Source organism: Loxodonta africana, chromosome 10, assembly GCF_030014295.1.
Source record: "Loxodonta africana isolate mLoxAfr1 chromosome 10, mLoxAfr1.hap2, whole genome shotgun sequence".
NCBI classification, from domain to species: Eukaryota; Metazoa; Chordata; class Mammalia; order Proboscidea; family Elephantidae; genus Loxodonta; species Loxodonta africana.
This window is the reverse complement of record NC_087351.1, coordinates 13,165,136-13,184,690: the sequence shown is the minus strand read 5'-3', so window position 1 is coordinate 13,184,690 and position 19,555 is coordinate 13,165,136. Positions and strand designations below refer to the sequence as shown.

General features: G+C 45.1%; 1 protein-coding gene across 3 annotated transcripts in view; it reads left to right on the top strand.

Annotated features, from left to right (window-relative positions):
- Nucleotides 1-19,555, top strand: part of CAPN3 (calpain 3) — a 54,891-nt gene that overhangs the window by 13,904 nt on the left and 21,432 nt on the right. The window contains exons 2-6 of one of the 3 annotated variants that reach the window (XM_064292108.1): nt 13,326-13,395; nt 15,323-15,441; nt 17,312-17,445; nt 18,167-18,335; nt 19,196-19,339. In XM_064292108.1, the coding sequence (XP_064148178.1) occupies nt 13,326-13,395; nt 15,323-15,441; nt 17,312-17,445; nt 18,167-18,335; nt 19,196-19,339 (636 nt within the window). Of the gene's footprint in view, nt 1-7,923; nt 8,275-13,325; nt 13,396-15,322; nt 15,442-17,311; nt 17,446-18,166; nt 18,336-19,195; nt 19,340-19,555 lie in introns of those variants that run through there. The other 2 variants (XM_064292110.1, XM_064292109.1) reach the window with 2 other exon arrangements.

Sequence of the window (19,555 nt, the reverse complement as noted above, 5' to 3'; positions counted from 1 at the left end):
TTATTTCCTGTTTGGGTGTCCAGTTCACTGCTCTAAGCTAAAGTCAAAACAACCTCACCGATATACAGCCACCGCCAACGTAGCATCCAGGCCTTTCCCTAGGAAATCCCTTCTCCCTTCCTCCTAGTGCTGATCCCTGATTGCTGATTGAGTGCTGAGACCCTGCACCTTCCCTTCTCAGCCTTCTCCTCAGCTGTCTGTTTTACCGTTGGCTGTTGGGGTGTGGGGAGAGTTTACCACCCACCCACTTATCTCCACACCCAATGCCCTATAATTTGCTGGCAGTGGCTGACCTACAACCATGGGCTGCCTCACCTGCCTCTCGCTGTCAAATCCTGTCTCCAACTCTCCATCCTTTCAGGGCTCACCTTTTGATAGTTCAGAGCTGGGTCTCAACTTTGCCCTCGTTTCTCTGGCTTTCGCAGCTTCTACTCTGTCCTATAGGGTCGCTCTGAGTCGGCATCGACTCGACAGCACTGGGTTTTTTTTCCTACTTGTTACCATTATTACTAATCCAGATCCAGCTGTGCTTTCCCAGTTGGTCTAGTTCTGACCTGAGCCCTGGTCATCTTCACTCCTTGGGCCAGCTAATTCCTTCAGCCAACACCTGGGCCTTGAGGGACCTCTCTTCCAGACAGGCAAAAGCCCCTCAGGACTCCTATCCTAACAGGTGACTTTATTCCTTGAGGCTCCTATCCCCCCAAATCTCCTGAATTAGACTCTTTTAAGGATACAGTTTGGGTAAGGATACAGTGTAGGTAAGTTTCCCAAGCTGCAATTCATCATGGACCATATTTCGCCAAGTCTAAAAGATTTTGATACTGGTACTTTTTTTCCCCTTATTTTATTATTTTTTTATTTATTGTACTTTAGATGAAGGTTTACAGAGCAAATTAGTTTCTCATTACATATTAATACACATAGTGTTTTGTGACGTTGGTTGCCAATCCCATGACATGTCAACACTCTCCTCTTCTTGACCTTGGGTTCTCTTCTACTGGCTTTCTTGTCCCCTCCTGCCTTCTCGTCCTTACCCCTGGGCTAGTGCGCCCATTTAGACTTGTTTTGTTTCATAGTCCTGTCTAATCTTTGGCTGAAGGGTGAACCTCTGGGGTGACTTCATTACTGAGTTAAAAGGGTGTCCGGGGGCCATACTCTCAGGGTTTCTCCAGTCTCTCAAACCAGAAAGTTTGTTCTTTTTTTGTGAATTTTGTTCTACATTTCTCTCCAGCTCTGTCCGGGACCCTCTTCTGTGATCCCTGTCAGAGCAGTCAGTGGTGGTAGCCGGGCACCACCTAGTTGTGCTGGACTCAGTCTAGTGAAGGCTGTGGTAGTCGTGGTTCATTAGTCCTTTGGACTAATCTTTCCCTTGTGTCTTTGGTTTTCTTCATTCTCCTTTGCTCCATATGGGGTGAGACCAGTGGAGCATCGTAGATGGCTGCTCACAGGCTTTTAAGACCCCAGATGCTACTCAGGAAACCCTGGTGGTACAGTGGTTAAGTGCTACTACGGCTGCTAACCAAGTGGTCGGCAGTTCAAATCCGCCAGGCGCTCCTTGGAAACTCTATGGGGCAGTTCTGCTCTATCCTATAGGTTCGCTAGGAGTTGGAATCGACTCGATGGCAGTGGGTTTGGGATGCTACTCAACTGATACTTTGTCTTGATCTTACGAGAGAGTATCCACAGAAGGTCATGACCACCACATAGCTGAATGCAACTGAAGGAAGCTTTCTAATGTAGATGCATCACGATTTCAGATATGTTAAAATGTGAGGGAAAAAGTATCTTAGAATGGAAAAATAAAACAAAAAAGGCCCCTTTCCCATTTAACTTACAGTTCTGCCATCCCCTTCCTGTTCCTCGCCCAAAGCCATTTCTTTCTTCTATGCCATCTATCAGCATGGCTCCAACCACAGCAGAAGGTTTATGCTGTGTTTCTATGATGGGGCCTCTTGCCCTTTTCCAAGCTCCTCACCATCCAGGTAAACTAACTCTCTCCTCCCTCTCCCCAAGACTGTTACACTAAGGCAAAAAAGGCTTTGATTATAAACCATTACATTTTTCTGGTTAGGTTTTGTTACTAGTATTTGATTCTTTACACGTATTTAGCAAAATGTGGCTTACTCTTTAAATCTTTCACATAGCAGAGTCGTCTTCTCGTGATGGAGTAGAAAAACTGTATAATAATTCCTTTTAGGAATATTCGTGTAGTTGCAGAAGGTGTAATTTCTTTCTGGGGGTGGACATGATTGATTTCTAGGGGAAATAAAGAAAAAAATGCTGGTTTACTTAGGAGAGGGAGGAGAGCTAGAAAGGAAGCAGGTGGAGTGGGGGAGAACAGGGCAGAAGGCCACACTCCCCAGTGGTATCCCTCCCAGGGGCTGACTTTTCACTGACTGTTCAGTTACGCACTCAGGAAATGCCTGAGGCCAGTGACTTTCTGTAAAAGGCAGAGCTGTATCTTGACTGACAGAGGCAGGACTGAGAGAGCATATGGAATTCAGAGTGCGGAAAGCACAGAGTGTGGACAGAGAGAGAAGCGTAAGGCAATAAACTGCCAGGAACCCACAGAATCCTGGTGGAATAAGGAAGCTCCAGCATCACAGAGCTGAGAAGTAGGAGGTCAAGTCAAGTTTCCCTCAATCTCCAAGGCAGCGTGGGGCCCTAGCTAACACCCGCGAAGTGTTCTGTTAAAGAAAGGTACCACACACCAGTTAACACTTGCTGTACCATTTTCATCCAACCTTCAAGCTTATATCACCACCATCAGAACTTTTAGAAGTTTATTGTACACCCCAGACACCAGGAATGTAGAATAAAAACTGCATTATAGCTCAAAGGACGGAAAAGGCTTGGGAGCTACTTGTTTCAGTCATTCCAGGGAGATGGATGGCTTGCTTTCCCGATAGTAAGGTTTTGAAGGAAAAAGGGATGCCCCACCTCTTTCAATAACCTATGGCTTGTCACTTTCACAATCTGAAAGTTTGTCTTATTTCCAAGCCAGAACTTTTCCGGCCGCAATTATGACACATTACTTCTGGCTCTAGACCAGGTGACAGTGAAATAGTTAGCTGATTTCCTCTTTATAGTAATCCTTCCTCTTCTTGAATCATGTCATCCCTTCTTGAGTTCTTTAGATCAAACAGTCACAAAGCTCTTCTCACTTTACCCCATGTTGTTGTTGTTGGGTGCCGTGGAGTTGAGTTTTGACTCAGCGACTCCATGTGACAGAAGAACTTCCCCATAGGATTTTTGAGGCCATCGTCTTTAGGAAAGCAGATCACCAAGTCTTTCTTCCGTGGAGCTGCTGGGTGGGTTTAAACCGTCAACCTTGTAGTTAGCAGCCAAGTGCTTAGCCATTGCACCATGAGGACTTTTTAACTTTACTCCATAGGTATGATTTTTACAACTCTGGGATTTCAGTGCTGTAATTCCATATGTTCTCTGCATTCTCAAATATTACAGTTTGAAACAATACCTATTAAGAATGTGATCGATAGGAAGCATTGTAATATCTTAATCCATTGCAGTCATTATTCTTTTTGATGTTCAAATTGCCCTATCTTTGGACAATGGGAGCCCTCCAACAAGTTGTCTATGTCATATGACATAACCCCATTAATCTTTGATAGCCTCCTTGTTTCTAGCACAACAAAATGTCCCAGGCTCATCTTATAGATTTCTTGCCCCAGACCTGGAATAAATCATTTCTTCAAGGTACATCTCTCCTTTTAAATGGTTCCTTTTAGTCTGATATGGAGTTAAAGAAAGGGGGAGAGATTTAGAGGACAGTTTACCACTGACTTGCTATGACCCAGTGGTTGGCCATCACATCAGTCCTGTGAAGGTTTCTGCTGGCCTGTGGTGACACAGACCTGTGGTGACATCAGAGACCCTTTTGCCCCAATGACCTCCTCTGCCCATTACCTCCAAAATTAACACCCCACCCTGTGTGTCTCCCCAGCCAGAGGGTCACCTGGCCTGTGTCACTCAAGTCTCAAAAGAAGAAATCCTAGGTTGGCACAAAATAAAAGTTACTCCATGCCATTGTGGGAGAGGAGTGGGAGGGAACTGAGCTACAGAAAACCCATGCTGTGTGCAGGGAGCCCTCTGCTCCTAGGGCCTTGGCCACTCTACTGTGGAGCTTCTTCTTCTCCCGGGGAAATTATTCACCATCCCGATAAGCCTGACTCCTCAGGAGGTCTGCTTGTGAGTTGCTGGATACACAGTCATCCTCGGTCAGGCAGCTTAGAGAGAGGCGAGATCACTGGGCTAACCACAAAAAGGAAGAACTGGGAGTGTGTGTAAAGTGGATAAGACAAGTGGATTTAGAACCAAACCAACCTAGGTCTGATTCTTGGCTCTGCCACTAGCAAGTCATTAACCTTCATTAGTTTCACTTTTCTATAATGGGGACAATGATATTCTCATCATACGGCTGTTCTGAGAGAGCAGCCGTGAAGTCCTGGCTCATAGTAGGCACTCAAGGTAAGGTAGGAATTTCTATTACCATAGGCAGCAAAGGGTGGGAGCATGACACAGTGAAGAAGAGCACAGGCTTTGAAGACAAACTTGACTTAAGTCCCAGTTCTACCACTTAACATGTGGCCTCAGGCAAGCAACTAACCCTTCCTGGGTCTCAGTTTCTTTATCTATGAAATGAAAATGAAAGTTCTTCCCTTCTTAGAGTTGTTGTAAGGATTAAATGAGGTACTATATATGACAAGCTTAGCACCATGAGTCAACAAATGGTGACAATGGAAACAGAATGGCAAAATGAGGTACCCAATTGGGAGCCAGCCTTCTCTCTGCTCATCAGAGAGTAACATCACGGCAGGGAGGGGGTGGGGGAGAGGACATAGGCATTGACAAAAATGCAATTCTATAGTTCTATAAATACCTCTTAGGACTGCCTTCCATCATATTCCACAAGACAGCAGCTCCTCCTGAGGGTCATGACGAGAACAGAACTTTAGACATTATGATGAACAGTGTAATGCTGAAAATAGGAGGTGGGGCCAGAAACGGCCAAGAAGTATATGAAGAGATTCATTTCCCTGGTTGCAAATAAGGCTGAGCATCTTTTCATACATTCATTCATTTCTTGGTCATTTGTTATTTCACTGCCCATGAAATGGCTGTTAATCTCTTTTGCCCGTTTTTCTATTGAGTTGTTTGTCTTTTTCAAATGGAGTTGTAGGCATTCTTTATACATTCTAGATACTAATCTTTTATTGGTTATATGTGCAACTGACCCATACAAGAGTAAGGAGGTTGGGAAGTAGGGCCTGGATGGGGGAGACGAGGAACTGCTGCTAGGTTACTTGATGAGTTTAAGTATTTGGAAAAATTATTGCTTGGGAAAAGCATTGTTAGATGCATAGAAAAATAAGAGGTTATTAACAATAGGAGAAAAGAAACATTTATACAGAAAGGAAAATCATCACAGCATATCACATAGCTAAGAAATAAAGAATATTTACCTAATCATAGTGTATTAAGTTTCCCAGGGCTAACATAACAAATGACCACAAATTTGGTCACTTGAAAGAACAGAAATTTATTTTCTTGGAGTTCTGGAGGACAGTAGTCTGAAATCAAGATGACAGCAGGGCCATGCTCCCCTCAAGGCTGTCGGGGACCATCCTTCCTTGCCTCTCCCAGCTCCTGGTAGCTCTAGTGCTCTTTGGCTTATGGTTGTGTAACTCCAATCTCTGCCTCTACCCTTACATGGCCATCTTCTGTGTGTCTTCTCCTCTTTTATGTCTTATAAAGACACTTATCATTGGATTTAGAGCCCACCCCAATAATCCAGGATGATTTCATCTTGAGATCCTTAATTTAATTACATCTGCAAGACCTTTTTTCCAAATAAGGTCATATTCACATGTTGTGGGAGTTAGGACATGGATTTATCTTTTGGAGGGCCACCATTCAAACCACTGCATGTGAGCTAAATACCGAATTTTTATTTTACCAAAATTTATGGCATCACAATAGGTGATGTCATAAGGTAACAATGTAGGCATATTATTTAGAAATATGGAGGTAAATTCCAAAAGAAATAGGTAAAAGGATTAAAAGTGGCTGCCTCTGAGGAGACGGATTTGGAGGTAGAGAGAGTAGGGCAAGGGACTGATACTCTTCCATGTACCTTTTGTGTTATTTAATTTTTGAAAACTATGTTCACTTCTTAACTGAGTAAAAGTAAATTGTTTCTTAAAAGATCTGCTGCCGTTGAATAGATTCTGACTCATAGTGACCCTATAGGACAGAATAGAACTGCCCCATAGAGTTTCCAAAGAGCGCCTGGTGTATTTGAACTGCTGACCTTTTGGTTAGCAGCCGTAGCTGCTAATCACCACACCACCAGTATGAAACCATGACTCATACTGGGTACCCTGTAATGCTAGAGTCATGGTTTCATACATTAGTGAATGTAAGACCCTCTCAGGTGCCTACTTAAAAATGCAGAGTCGCAGACCCCTACCAAGAGTTTCCAAATCCATAGGTCTGGGAGAGACCCTGGGACTCTGCATTTTAAACAGGTATTCCAGGTGATTTTGATGCAGGTAGTCCATGGATCACACTTTGAGAAGCACAGAATAGACTGAGCCTAAGAGGGGACAGTGGATACACTGGGAGGCTGGGCTCCTCCTGGTGGGCAGGTTACTATACCTGAGTTTCCACCTGCATCAGTTCCCTGTCCTCACATGAAAAAAAAAAAAACCATTGCCACTGAGTCAATTTCAACTCATAGCGACCCTATAGGACAGAGTAAAACTACCCCATAGGGTTTCCATGAAGCAGCTGGTGGATTCCAACTGCCGACATCTTGGTAAGCAGCGAGCTCTTAACCACTGCACCACCAGCACTCTTACATGAGAGTTGCCCATTTAAGCACCATGGGTCTTTGAATTAGCTGAGGCTTCTTCATAATATCATTCCAACACACATATATCCTTCCCTCCCCACCTACCACGTTCTCTGCCTCAGCGGTCCTGAGTTAGTGACAATGGATGCCTGTTCCGCACCACTGGGCCTACTCTAACAGGGACTTTCATCTGAGGTTCAGTTACCTACCCTCTGGGTCCCTCTCACAGATTAAAAACCAAAAACCAAACCCAGTGCCATCGAGTCGATTCCGACTCATAGCGACCCTATGGGACAGAGTAGAACTGCCCCATAGAGTTTCCAAGGAGCGCCCAGCAGATCCGAACTGCCGACACTTTGGTTAGAAGCTGTAGCACTTAACCACTATGCAACCAGGGTTTTTCCCACAGATTAAAGGGTCCCTTTTTTAAGTCAGGAGCCCCAGTGGTGCAGTGGTTAAGTGCTCGGCTGCTAAGTGAAAGATCGGCAGTCCAAACCCACCAGCTGCTCTACAGGAGAAAGATGTGGCAATCTGCTCCCGTAAAGATTTACAGCCTTGGAAACCCTGTGGGACAGTTCTACTCCGTCTGATGAATTGAAAGCAACGGGTTAAATGACCAGTCAAGTCTTTGGAGGGCCGGGACATGGAGAGAATAAAGGCTTCATTACTCTCAGACAATGTCTTGGAGCAGTTCCCTCCTATGCATTCAGCAGCCTGTATAGGACTAGTGCATACAGTATGTTCAGAAGGCCCCATGCTGCATCCCATTGACGTACAGTGTCAAAGCATGAACGCCTTTAGCTGAGACAAGGCAAGCCTCTCTATAGCTACATATTTTTTCTCTTTTTGAAGACAGAATCCCAGGAAAGCCAATAGAGGTGTCCTCAAAGTCTGTCCTGGGGCTGTCCCTGTTTCGCTCTCCCCTCACTGACTCCTCTCTGACTTGAATGGTGTTGCCCTAGACTGTGGGCTCAGGGGCCTCCTGCCAAAGCTGCTGACTCTGGGCTGCGTTCATTTGCATTGCGCTGCAGTGGATGGAGGGCGTATATAGCTCAGCTCGGGGCCCATTCACGGGAGGGTTAGGCCTGACAGAGGTCGCAGAGGGAGACAGGCTGCTGTGAAGGCCCACCTCTTCTCCCTGAGTGGTCACCATGCCCTACCTGCTACCAGGATTCTTCTGTGACCGTGTGATCCGGGAGAGGGACAGGAGAAACGGAGAGGGCACCATCACACGGCCCCTCAAGTTTGAGGGGCAGGATTTCCTTGCTCTCCAGCAATGGTACCTGGCTCAGAAGTGTCTCTTTGAAGATCCTGTGTTCCCTGCAAGTGCTCAGGCCCTGGGCTGCCTTGAGCTGAGCCAGAAAACCGAGATGAAGGCCATCACGTGGAAAAGGCCAAAGGTAGGGATGGAAGAGATGGGGCTTCTGGAGAGCCCCTGGGGAACAGGAAGTCAAGTGATCTAGAGCCTGAGACCATGGGTTCCGTCACTGAGCAAGTGACTTACCAAGGTTCTTCTTTCGCACGTGCCCCCAAAACGCAGTCCTGCTTCCTCCTGGAAATGAAGACGTTATTTTCTATTCCTGAACTAGAGATTATTATAGTTTGTAGGTTCCTGAGATTGTGAATATTTTTAAGAGAGTAATGCATTGACTTAAATTCATAGTAAAGTACAATTGACTGTCACATCTTCCTGGGAGCAGATATTTTGGGGTGGGGGAGTAGGGTGGTTGAGAGTACTAAGGCTCAGTTTCAGGTGAGGTCCCAGATGGTGGTCAACAGTACATAAATGGGAGGCTGTGACCTGCCTCCTTTGCCATGTCTCCTAAGGCTGGCTCATCAGGGCATGTCAGTTCCATTTAAACAGAACAGTCCACGCTGACCAGCCAGGCTCCTTACAGGACAAAGCAGTTTGCCAAAGGCTATGTTATGGGGCAATCAAGGGGCTCATTTGGGTCAGTATGAATGGGTCAGTGCTGGGGGTCTGAGGAGAAGACCCTTCTTCCTGCATAGAGACACCTATAACCCCCAAGGATTCAATGCCTTTAGAGCAGGGAAGGATCTCTCTAAACCCGTGGGCTCCGAGTTGGGAGTGTGCACCACCCGGTGGATCTGTACAAGGATCCGCCAGGATGTACAAAAAATATTTGAGCTATTCTAGTTTTTTAAATAAACTTCTCAATTTAGAAGAGTTTTAGATTTATAGCAAAGTTGAGAAGAGTGTACAGAGAAGATCTTATATCCCCCCACCCAGTTTTTCATACTGTTAGCGACTTGCTTTAGTATCCTACATTTGATGCAATTAATGAACCAACACTGATGCGTTATTACTAGCTACTAGTCCATACTTTATTCAGATTTCCTCGTGTCTTCCCTAGAGTCTGGGATTCTATCCCAGAATCCCATCCAGGATACATTACATTTAGTTCTCATGTCTCTTTTCGGCTCCTCTTGGTTGTGACAATCTTCAGTATTATCTATCTGTCACTTATATATCTTATCAATAAATCAATCTATATATGTACCTATGTATGTTTCATTCTGTTATGTATAAAGTCGCCAGGAGTTGGAGCCAACTTGACAGCAACTATCAACAATAACAATCTTTATATATTTTTTATATATCTCTACCTGTTTATCTAATCTCCCCGTCTCCTCTTTCCTCAGTGTTGGCTTTATTCTCAGGCAGGCTAACTTCATAATGGGGCAAAAATGGCCACCAGAAACTCCAGGCTTCCACTGTACCAGTTTAGCAATGTCAGCAGAAAGAATGTATTTCTTTCCCAATAATTACAACAAAAGTCTGGGGCCTGACTCTCATTGGCCCCGATGTGGTCCTGTGCCCATCTCTGAACCAATTCCTCTCATTCTAACTGCCCCTGGGATTTCTGGAGCTGGTTGAAGAGTGCAGCCCAACCAGAACCATGTGGGCTGATGGGGTTGTTCTTCAATGATAATTCAGGTGCAATCTCAAAGGAAGGAAAATGTATTCTGGGGAGGCAAAAACAACTCATGTCCACTGTGCCTTCATTGGCTTTTTTTTTCCAAAGAGGAGAGAGTCTTGTTCAGAATAATGAGAGTTTTATAGTTTCTTAGTCTGATTTGCATTATTATGGAAACGATAGTTGTTAATGCATTATTCAGTGTTTCTATATTTTAATAAAAGGCTATGTACTATAGTTAAACAGGCTCTAGTTTGAATCCTGCCGTGATATTTAATAGCTGTGTATCCTGGGCAACATATTTAACCTCTCTGTGCCTCAGTGTTCACATATGTAAAATGGGAATAATAGCAATTATTTCATTGGATTATGTAAACATTAAATAAAATAATATATGAAAATCACCTAGGATAGTGCCTGGTACCAAGTACAATCTCAATAAATTTAGCCATTAATCTTAATAAACTATGTAGATGAGTAAAAAAAAAAATAACACTTATATGGGTAGATTTTTATATACATTATCAGTTGATCATTTTTTATTGAATTAGCTGGTGTTGAAGAGAAAGAAAAAGCAAGCTAAATACTTGAGTCTTTCCCCTGAGAACTAGTTTTTCAGATAATAAACTGGTTCTTTGTGGTCCTTTGAAGGTGACAAATTCATTCTTTAAAATATCATTATGTACAACCCAGCAATTCCACTCCTACCCTCAAAGAATTGAAAGCAGGAACAAAAACAGACACAGGTACACCAATGTTCACTGCAGCACAATTCACAATAGCCAAAAGGTGGAAACAGCCTAAATGCCCATCAGCAGGTGAATGGATAAACAAAATGTGGTACATACGCACAATGGAATGCTACTTGGACATAAACAGAAATGAAGTCCTGATACATGCTATAACATGGATGAACCTTGAAGACATTATGCTCAGTGAAATAAGCCAGAGACAAAAGGACGAAAGCTGGGAGGTTATTTTGAAAAACACAAAATGTAATAATTTAAAAAGTTACTATAAATTTATAGAAAAATTCCAACACCTAAACTGTAAAATGGACAAAGATATAAAGTGTTGTTCTTAGGAGCCATCAAGTTGGTTCCAACTCGCAGTCACCTTACATACAACAGAAGGAAACACTGACCAGTTCTGCACCGTCCTCACAATTGTTGCTACGTTGGAACCCATTGTTGCAGCCACCATGTCAATCCATCTCATTGAGGGTCTTCTCTTTTTTGCTGACCCTCTGCTTTACCAAGCATGATGTCCTTTTCCAGGGACTGATCCCTTCTGATAACATGACCAAAGTATGTGAGATGAAGTCTCGCCTATCCTTGCTTCCAAGGAGCACTCTGTCTTCCAAGATAGATTTGTTCCTTCTGTCAGTCCATGGTATATTCAATATTCTTTGTCAACACTATAATTCAAAAGCTTCAATTCTTCTTCAGTCTTCCTTATTTGTTGTCCAGCTTTCAAATGCATAGGAGGTGATTGAAAATACCATGGCTTGGGTCAAGCTTACCTTAGTCCTTAAAGTGACATCTTTGCTTTTTAATACTTTAAAAAGGTCTTTTGCAGCAGATTTGCCCAAAGTAACATGTCATTTGATTTCTCAACTGCTGCTTCCATGGACGTTGACTGTGGATCCAAGTAAAATGAAATCTTCGATGACTTCAATCTTTTCTGTTTATCGTGTTGTTGCTTATTGATCCAGTTGTGAGGATTTTTGTATTATGTTGAGGTGTAATCAATTCTGAAGGCTGTAGTCTTTGATCTTTGATCTTCATCAGTAAGTGCTTCAAGTTTCAGCAAGCATATTGTAGGCTGTTAATGCATCTTCCTCCAATCCTGATGCCCTGTTCTTCTTCACACAGTCCAGTTTCCTGGATTATTTGCTTAGCATACAGATTGAGTAAGTGTGGTGAAAGGAAACAACCCTGATGCATACCCTTTCTGACTTTAAACCACGCAGTGTCCCCTTGTTCTGTCCGAACAACTGTCTCTTGATCTATGTACAGGTTCCCTATTACCACAATTAAGTGTTCTGGAATTCCCATTCTTCGCAATGTTATCCATAATTTGTTATTGTCCACACAGTCAAATGCCTCAACACAGTCAATAAAACACAGGTAAACATCCTTCTGGTATTCTCTGCTTTCAGCCAGGGTATATCTGACATCAGCAATGATATACCTCGTTCCATGTCCTCTTCTGAATCTGGCTTGAACTTTTGGCAGTTCCCTGCCGATATACTGCTGCAACTGACAATTCATAAACGGCTAGACTTAAAACAACAATGAAATGTCATTTCTGCTTTATTAAATTTGCAAAGATGTTTTAAAAATTCATTCTGATGCTGAGTGTTCGTGAGGGGAAAACGGACGCTCCCGGTCCCAGGAGGCGGAACTGCAAACCGGTTCATTCTTTCAGGAGGATGTTTAGAGAGAGAGGTCCCTGAGTATTGGGAGCTTCAGCGCACTTGGGTGTATTGAGGTTGTTGTGACCAAGAAGGGAAGAGAGGGCGAGTGAGTTGTGTCACAGAATTAGCAAGCTGTGAAGAATGGTGTTAAAACCAAACCACAGAATCTATAATTATTTTGAAAAAACAAACCTTGAGACACATGCAAACAGAGACAAGAGCACCCTCTGTTGGTAAATCTAGGGCTGTTTGGCGAGGTTGTCGGGCTGCACACAGTTTGTGGCTCCTGGATGTGAAGGGCTGGTGCTGGTCCTATTTGGTAGGCTTGCCTAATGACAGGGATGCCCAGACCAAAAAATTTAATCGTGCTTTTGCTGAAAGTTTACAGCTCAAGTTAATTTCTCATACAAAAATTTATGCACATATTGTTATGTGATATTACTTGCAATTCGTATGTGACAGCATACTCCCCCTTTCCACCCTGGGCTCCATGTGTCTGTTCAACCCGCTGTTGTCCCCTTCTGTCTTCTGATCCTGTCCATTTGGTCTCGTGTATCTGATTGAACTAAGAGGCACTCTCTTCATGCCCACGCCAAATTTATTCTCTTCCCAGCTCTCAAGTCCTGTGGATCCTGGGATATATGCGGACTGAATATCTATGTTGCCACATCTTTGGGGAGAAAGGCCCTTATTTTCCTTTCCCGCACCTCTTCTCCTGGCACAGAAAAAACAAAAGGCATGCTTTCTGCTGCCACTTTGCTAAAGCTGTGCCAGGAATGACACTCCCCTAGCTCTCAAGCTGCACCCTGACTCACATAGCATGACAGTGTGGGAAGCAGTGTGCAACTGCGAAAGGAACCGCGTTTCTGGCTTCTACCGCTCTAGCTGTGTGTCCTCGGGCAAGTTACTTAACCTCTCTGAGTCCCAGTTTCTGTATTCAAAAAATAACAACGATAATGTTCACGATACAGAGGGCTCTTTTTGCAGGCTTATATAAGTGGTATGTGATACATGGTGCCAGTACCACGTAATGAAGCTCAACAACTAGTAGCTACTGTTGTTATTACCTGATCATTTCCTTTTTGCTTCTCAGGAAATTTGCGAGAATCCTCGATTTATCGTTGGTGGAGCCAATAGAACTGACATCTGCCAAGGAGATCTAGGTAGGAAAGTCCCCGGGGGTCAGATCCAAACAGATGACCAAAGGATAGTTAAAATTCCTTTACAGAAAGTTAAGAAATAATATATTTTGGCTTTTAAATTAAAAGCCCAGCCCATCTTCCTTAGAAGACACCTCTGTGACTGTCTATGTACCAAATATGTCCCTTAGGCATGTAGAATCTGTACACGCAGGTAACATGCATTACTGAAAAGAGCGCCTGTAACTCAAATTCTTGTTTCGGTTGCCCCAGAATAACCCCATATTAAATGAGTCAGTCAACAAAGATGACATTTGCCACGTGGGTGGGCATCCAATTTTCCTTTTGATTAGCTAGCTTAGCCTCTTGTTCAGGAAGTATTATCTTTGGATGTGGACTTCTAGAAAGTTCCATGAAGTAAAACTGGAGAGAAGAGAACAGCAATAGAAAGAATTTAAAACTTGAGGGAAACCTTAGGGGGCCGTGAGTTTATGTTAATGGGGGAGGAACAACTCAGAAAAGGAGGGTGAGAATGGCTGTACAACCTGAAGACTGTAATCTATGTCACTGAATTGCACATGCACAAATTCTTGAATTAGGATATGTTTTTGCTGTGTATATTCTCAACAGCAATAAAAAAAATCAATAATTAAAAAGAAAACCGTATGGAGCATAGTTCTACTCTGAGAGGTAGGGTCACCATGAGTCAGGGTCAACTCAACACAACCAGTTTTTCTTTAATATTTAAAAAACAATAAACTGTGGCATCCATTTAAAAAAAAAAAAAAAACGAGAGAAAAGGGGACCCAAGACAAAAGAGAAGAATTTGGCTTATCTGGCCACAGAAAGAGAGGCTGAGGGGGAGGGACTGGATGACTGGGTCTCTACACCCGAGGGAAGGATGCCTGGCAGAGCCCTGGGCAAGCTAATAATCTGCCCTTCAAACCAATACGAAGCTGCTTCACGGGGAGGGAGGGATGGAGGGAGTGTGGTTACTGGCAGCTTTCAGCCTCCCCTCTCCAGTCTCAAGGACACTTTCACATCCCATACAGCAAAACACAAGGCTGCACTTAACTGTACCCAGCCTCCTTAGAAGGCAGCTCTACGACTGTGTGTGCCCAGCCGTGTACACACACACACAGCAAGATGTCACCTCCAACTACATATTGAACTCTGCCAGAAAGGAGTTCTGGGGAGTAAGAAAACTTCTCCATCTCTTTCCATTTTCAGGCACATATGTCTTGTTGTGTGCCGTTGAGTCGATGTCGTGTATGACAGAGTAGAACTGCCCCATAGGGTTTCCTAGGCTGATATCTTTACAAGAGCAGATTGCCAGGTCTTTTTTCCCTCAGAGCTGCCTCAGAGCCACTGAACCATCAACCTTCCGGTTAGCAGCTGAGTGCTTAACCACTGTGCCACCAGGGCTCCTTATATATGTCTTATTGCCCCCCATAGACTGGTTCCAGGCAGCTGCTTTCCCTACAATACAAATCTGCTTGGCTGGTGGTGCCCTGATCTTGGTCTCTGCTGAGGTCCGGAGGCGGCAACGGCCTGACGCTGCTGAGACTCAGGCAGAGTGGATTTCCCTCAGGGGTCAGGAAGAACAACCCAATTATGATAACCTACTGCTGCTTAGTCTCCACTGAAGTCCAAAGAGGAGCCAAGTTTATATTGCACTGGAGGAATCTCCTGCAGCCTTTAGGAAAACTTTCCTCTACGAGGGAGTAGTTACCCTGTTTATCATGTTGTCACGAGACTCCTGTTAAATCCCCCTTCCCTGCGGTGACACAAGTGTAAGGTCATCTGGAAGTAGGGCAATGAAAAAAAAAAAAAGCATCCAGCAAATCCCAGGTCTTCAGAGGAATCCCAAAGCGGAGCAGCTGGCTGGGGTAGGGCCTTCCTCCTGGTGGAGGAGCAGTCCCCAGTGTGACCTGTGCGTGTTTGCCTACAGGAGACTGCTGGTTTCTCGCAGCCATCGCCTGCCTGACTCTGAACGAGCGCCTGCTTTTCCGAGTCATACCCCATGATCAGAGTTTCACTGAAAACTACGCAGGGATCTTCCACTTCCAGGTGAGGTAACAGGAGTGTAGTGAAGAGGGCCAGCTGCAGCCCACCTACCGGTGGTCTCTCCTGGCTGTGACTTCCTAGCACCTCCAGGAAAGGCTCCACCCACCTCCCCATCCTTGACAGTGGGCAGTGTCCCCTCAGGGCTTCAAGCCTGTGAGGAAGCAGTTGTTTATCCTGTCCCCTACCCCCACCCCACACATACTCACCTTCTGCTCTGACCCAGAAAGACCGGAAAACATCCTGTTTGCCAGCGTGTGGGTCTATTTTTGCCTCTCCAGTTGGGTGGCTGCTGTGTTATTATTGCCTGCTGTCCTTCTCAAGTAGGACTCTAAGATATTAGCGCTAGGAGTCCTGCGGCCCTTGGGATTGTAAAGGCACCCTCAGTTGAAGAGCTACAACTCCTGTTTACTTCTTTCCCTTTAAGGCCAGTCTGTCACATACCTCTTCTGGGGAGAAAAGTCTCGTTAATCAATCTGGGGTCCAGACTTCCAATTGGTCCGGGTCTGAGTATCTTGGTTCCAGAATCGATTCAGCCATTGGACGTTTTCTGGGTCCGAATTGTCCTGACACAGAACCAGATCCTGGTGCTGGCTCAGACCTGAAGTGAAACCCACATGCCCTGGTGCTGCAGTAGTTAAGTGCTCAGCTGCTAACCAAAAAAGGTCGGCAGTTCGAATCCACCAGCAGCTCCTTGGAAACCCTATGGGGCAGTTCTAGTCTGACTTAAGGGTTGCTATGAGCTGGAATCAACTCGACAACAATGGGTTTGGTTTTGGTTTTTAACAGATACTGGGGTTCTGTGAAGTCAGTCTCCAGTTCTGAAGGTTCCTTAACGTTCCCGGACTGACCCAAATCATAAGTTGATGTAGCTGCTGATCTTGTATTTTAAGACTGAGGCCTCGAAGAGGTTTCTCTTCAGGTACCTCCCAGGCCCAGCATCCTGCTGCCCTCTGAGCGTGGGCAAGGCAGCTAGGTCCTGAATGCTGCTTCTTCCCTGTGCCATCGATCTGCTGCTTTCCCTCTGATATCTAAAGAGTCAGGCCAGGGTGGGATTGTCGGTGTCAGGTGCCGTCAAGTCGATTTCAACTCATAGCAACCCATGTGACAGAGTAGAACTGCCCCATGGGATTTTCTTGGCTGCAATCTTTATTGAAGCAGATTGCCAGATCTTTCTTCCGAGGAGCCACTCAGTGGGTTTAAACTGCCAACCTTTCAGTTAGCAGCAGACTATTTAACCGTTTGCACCACCAGCACTCAAAGACAAGACCGAAATTTCAATAAGGGAGAAGATGCACTGGAAAGAGATTAAACTACATTTGACCTTTAGTTAAAGATGATTTGTTAAAGAAAAAAAGAACACCCAGAATTGAAATTATTGACAATGTATGCTCTGGGTCACCTTTCTCTATTTCAGTCCTTCTTCAGCAGCCATTTCTGCATTGCTTGTCATCAAGAAATACATAAATCAATATATCGCCTTCACCTAGACCGGCGGTTCTCAACCTTGCTGCACACTAGAATTATCTGGGCACCTAAAAATACTGATGCCTAAGCCCCACCCCAGACCTACTGAGCAGGGGAGTGAGAAGCTCAAGTCCTAAGATATTTGCTGAGCCATATCCATGTCCAGTGCTGGGCTGGGCTCTGTGAAACAGGCGAAGTAACTCACTTCCTGCCCTCAAAGAGCTCACAGTCCAGTTAGGGATAGATTCACCTACCCCGAGCCCAGAGTAGTAGGAACAAGCACCAAGATGCCAAGCCTAGGAAATGTTACTCCTTTGGGATCCAAGAGACCCCTAAGGACAGTGAATGTAGGGACCCACTTCCCAGTGGTAATATGTGGACGTGACTTGTGCTTCATGCTTCTGTGCAGTTCTGGCGCTATGGAGACTGGGTGGACGTCGTTATTGATGACTGTCTGCCAACTTACAACAATCAACTGGTTTTCACCAAATCCAACCACCGCAATGAGTTCTGGAGTGCTCTGCTGGAGAAGGCCTATGCTAAGTAAGGCAACACTTTAGAATGTGAAGCAGAGCTAGAGATGAAGAGGTGGGTTGCAAAGGCCAGCCAAGGTCTCACTTGCAAAAGGATGCATGTGTTTATATACATGCATATGTGTACATGTGTGCATTCAGCTATGACACAAAGTCAGGGAAGGGCAGGTCCAGGCAGCACCAACTAAAAACACTTACTTAAGAGAAGAAATGAAGATTTGGAGAGGAAATCTTTAGCTTTAGCTTTCCATAGTGAGCTCTCTAAATTTGCACTAATCAACACTCTTTAAATCAACACTTTCATGGCAGTGTTGAAAGTCTTGGATCACAGCATGGTACCTCTGTGGCTCAGAACCCAAGGTTTGGGTTGGTTCAACCTCATGAGCCTGTAGTATATGAATAAGGTCATGTTTTCTCTCTCTTGGAACGCACACCCCAGCTACTAACAGCTTCAGTGCAGCCCTGCCTCAGGGTTCAAGGTGTAGTGGAAACAAGGTGGGAAGGTTGGGGTTCCAGCCAGGGTTCTTCTGGTTCTCTGTGGCCTTGGTGAGTCACTTAGCCTCTTGAGCTCAGTTTCTTCACTGTGAGGAAAGGGAATCATAGTACCCATCCCATTAGCTCACAGGGTTGTTGAGGAATGGAACGAGAGAACAAGAGTAAAGTGCTGGTGGCAATGGATCACGTTTCCTGGAACCCCGTGATCCCAGATTGGTTCTCATCCTCTCTCCAAGGCTCCATGGCTCCTACGAAGCCCTGAAAGGTGGGAACACCACAGAGGCCATGGAGGACTTCACAGGAGGGGTGACTGAGTTTTTTGAGATAAAGGAAGCTCCCAGAGAAATGTACAAGATCATGAAGAAAGCCATCGAGAGAGGCTCCCTCATGGGCTGCTCCATTGATGTAAGTCTGGGGTTGGGGTGAGGTAGAGGGCAGAGAGCAGCGAAGTGTCGGGAAGCCCTATACCAACTGAACAGCAGCATCGATCTTTCGTCCGGGACTGGGCAAATGTTACTCTTTGGGAAACAGGAACTGGCTCTCAACTTTGAAGACTGGGAATTTTTCAAGGGATATTTAATAAAGGATTGGACAAGTACATTCCAAGTCCTAGGATTTAGGTGGAAATGGATCCAGAGGCTAATATCAGGGCTGGCCTCTCCTTTCAGTGTTAGTCAATGCCAGCATGCCCTGGTTAAGCTGGCCACGTATTTGGCTATGGGTCTGAGCCCACCATTTCCCTCAGAAAGCCTCCCAGTCATTGGACACTGACCATACCCCTCACTTGGAACATGGGCTTCGTGTTGTTCTCTTGGTAGAAGCTCAGCCTGTAGTTTCCCTCTCAGTACAACAAGGTGGTATGAACTGAGACAAGAGTCAAGGGGACAGGTAAGGAGGTGGCGGACCAAGGATGGACTGCCTGAGCTTCAAGGATACACCTTCCGTAGAGTCAGCTCAATGTAAAATAGTCTCGGGAATTTCCTTGCTGGGGAAGGAATCCAATCTGAATTCCTGCTCCTTCCTCTCCCAGAACTCCCAGTGGACAGGAAAGTTTGAGAAGATCAGTTAGCATAAAACACCATGGACAAACATTTTCTTTCTGCCTCAACTTTCCTTCATCTTTTCTCCATTCATACTCTATTTATCTCTTCTCTTTTCCTTTGTCTGTCCTCTCCCTTCTTTCTACCTCCCTCCCTTCCCACCTTCCTTTGTTTGCTCTCTCTCCCTCTCCTGGATTGTCCCCTGCCCTTCCCACCGGGCCTCAGGATGGGACGAACATGACCTATGGGACGTCTCCTTCTGGTCTGAACATGGGGGAGTTGATTGAACGGATGGTGAGGAATATGGATAACTCACGGCTCAGAGACTCAGCTCTTGACCCCAGAGGCTCAGATGACAGACCACTTCGGGTGTGTACACCTCCAATGGTCAAGACTGACCATCCCTTCAACCTTCATGACTTGGCCCTCTTGGGGTCAGACTCCCCTCAGCAGCCAGTGCCTTACCTGCAGACACCCAGTGGGGCCTTCCAAGGGTCCGGAGTGGAATAACTTGCTCACTGTAAGGCCTCTGAAGAAAGCCGAAGAGCCAGTGTTCAGAGGGAGTCTCTGTGGGAGATCCTTCTT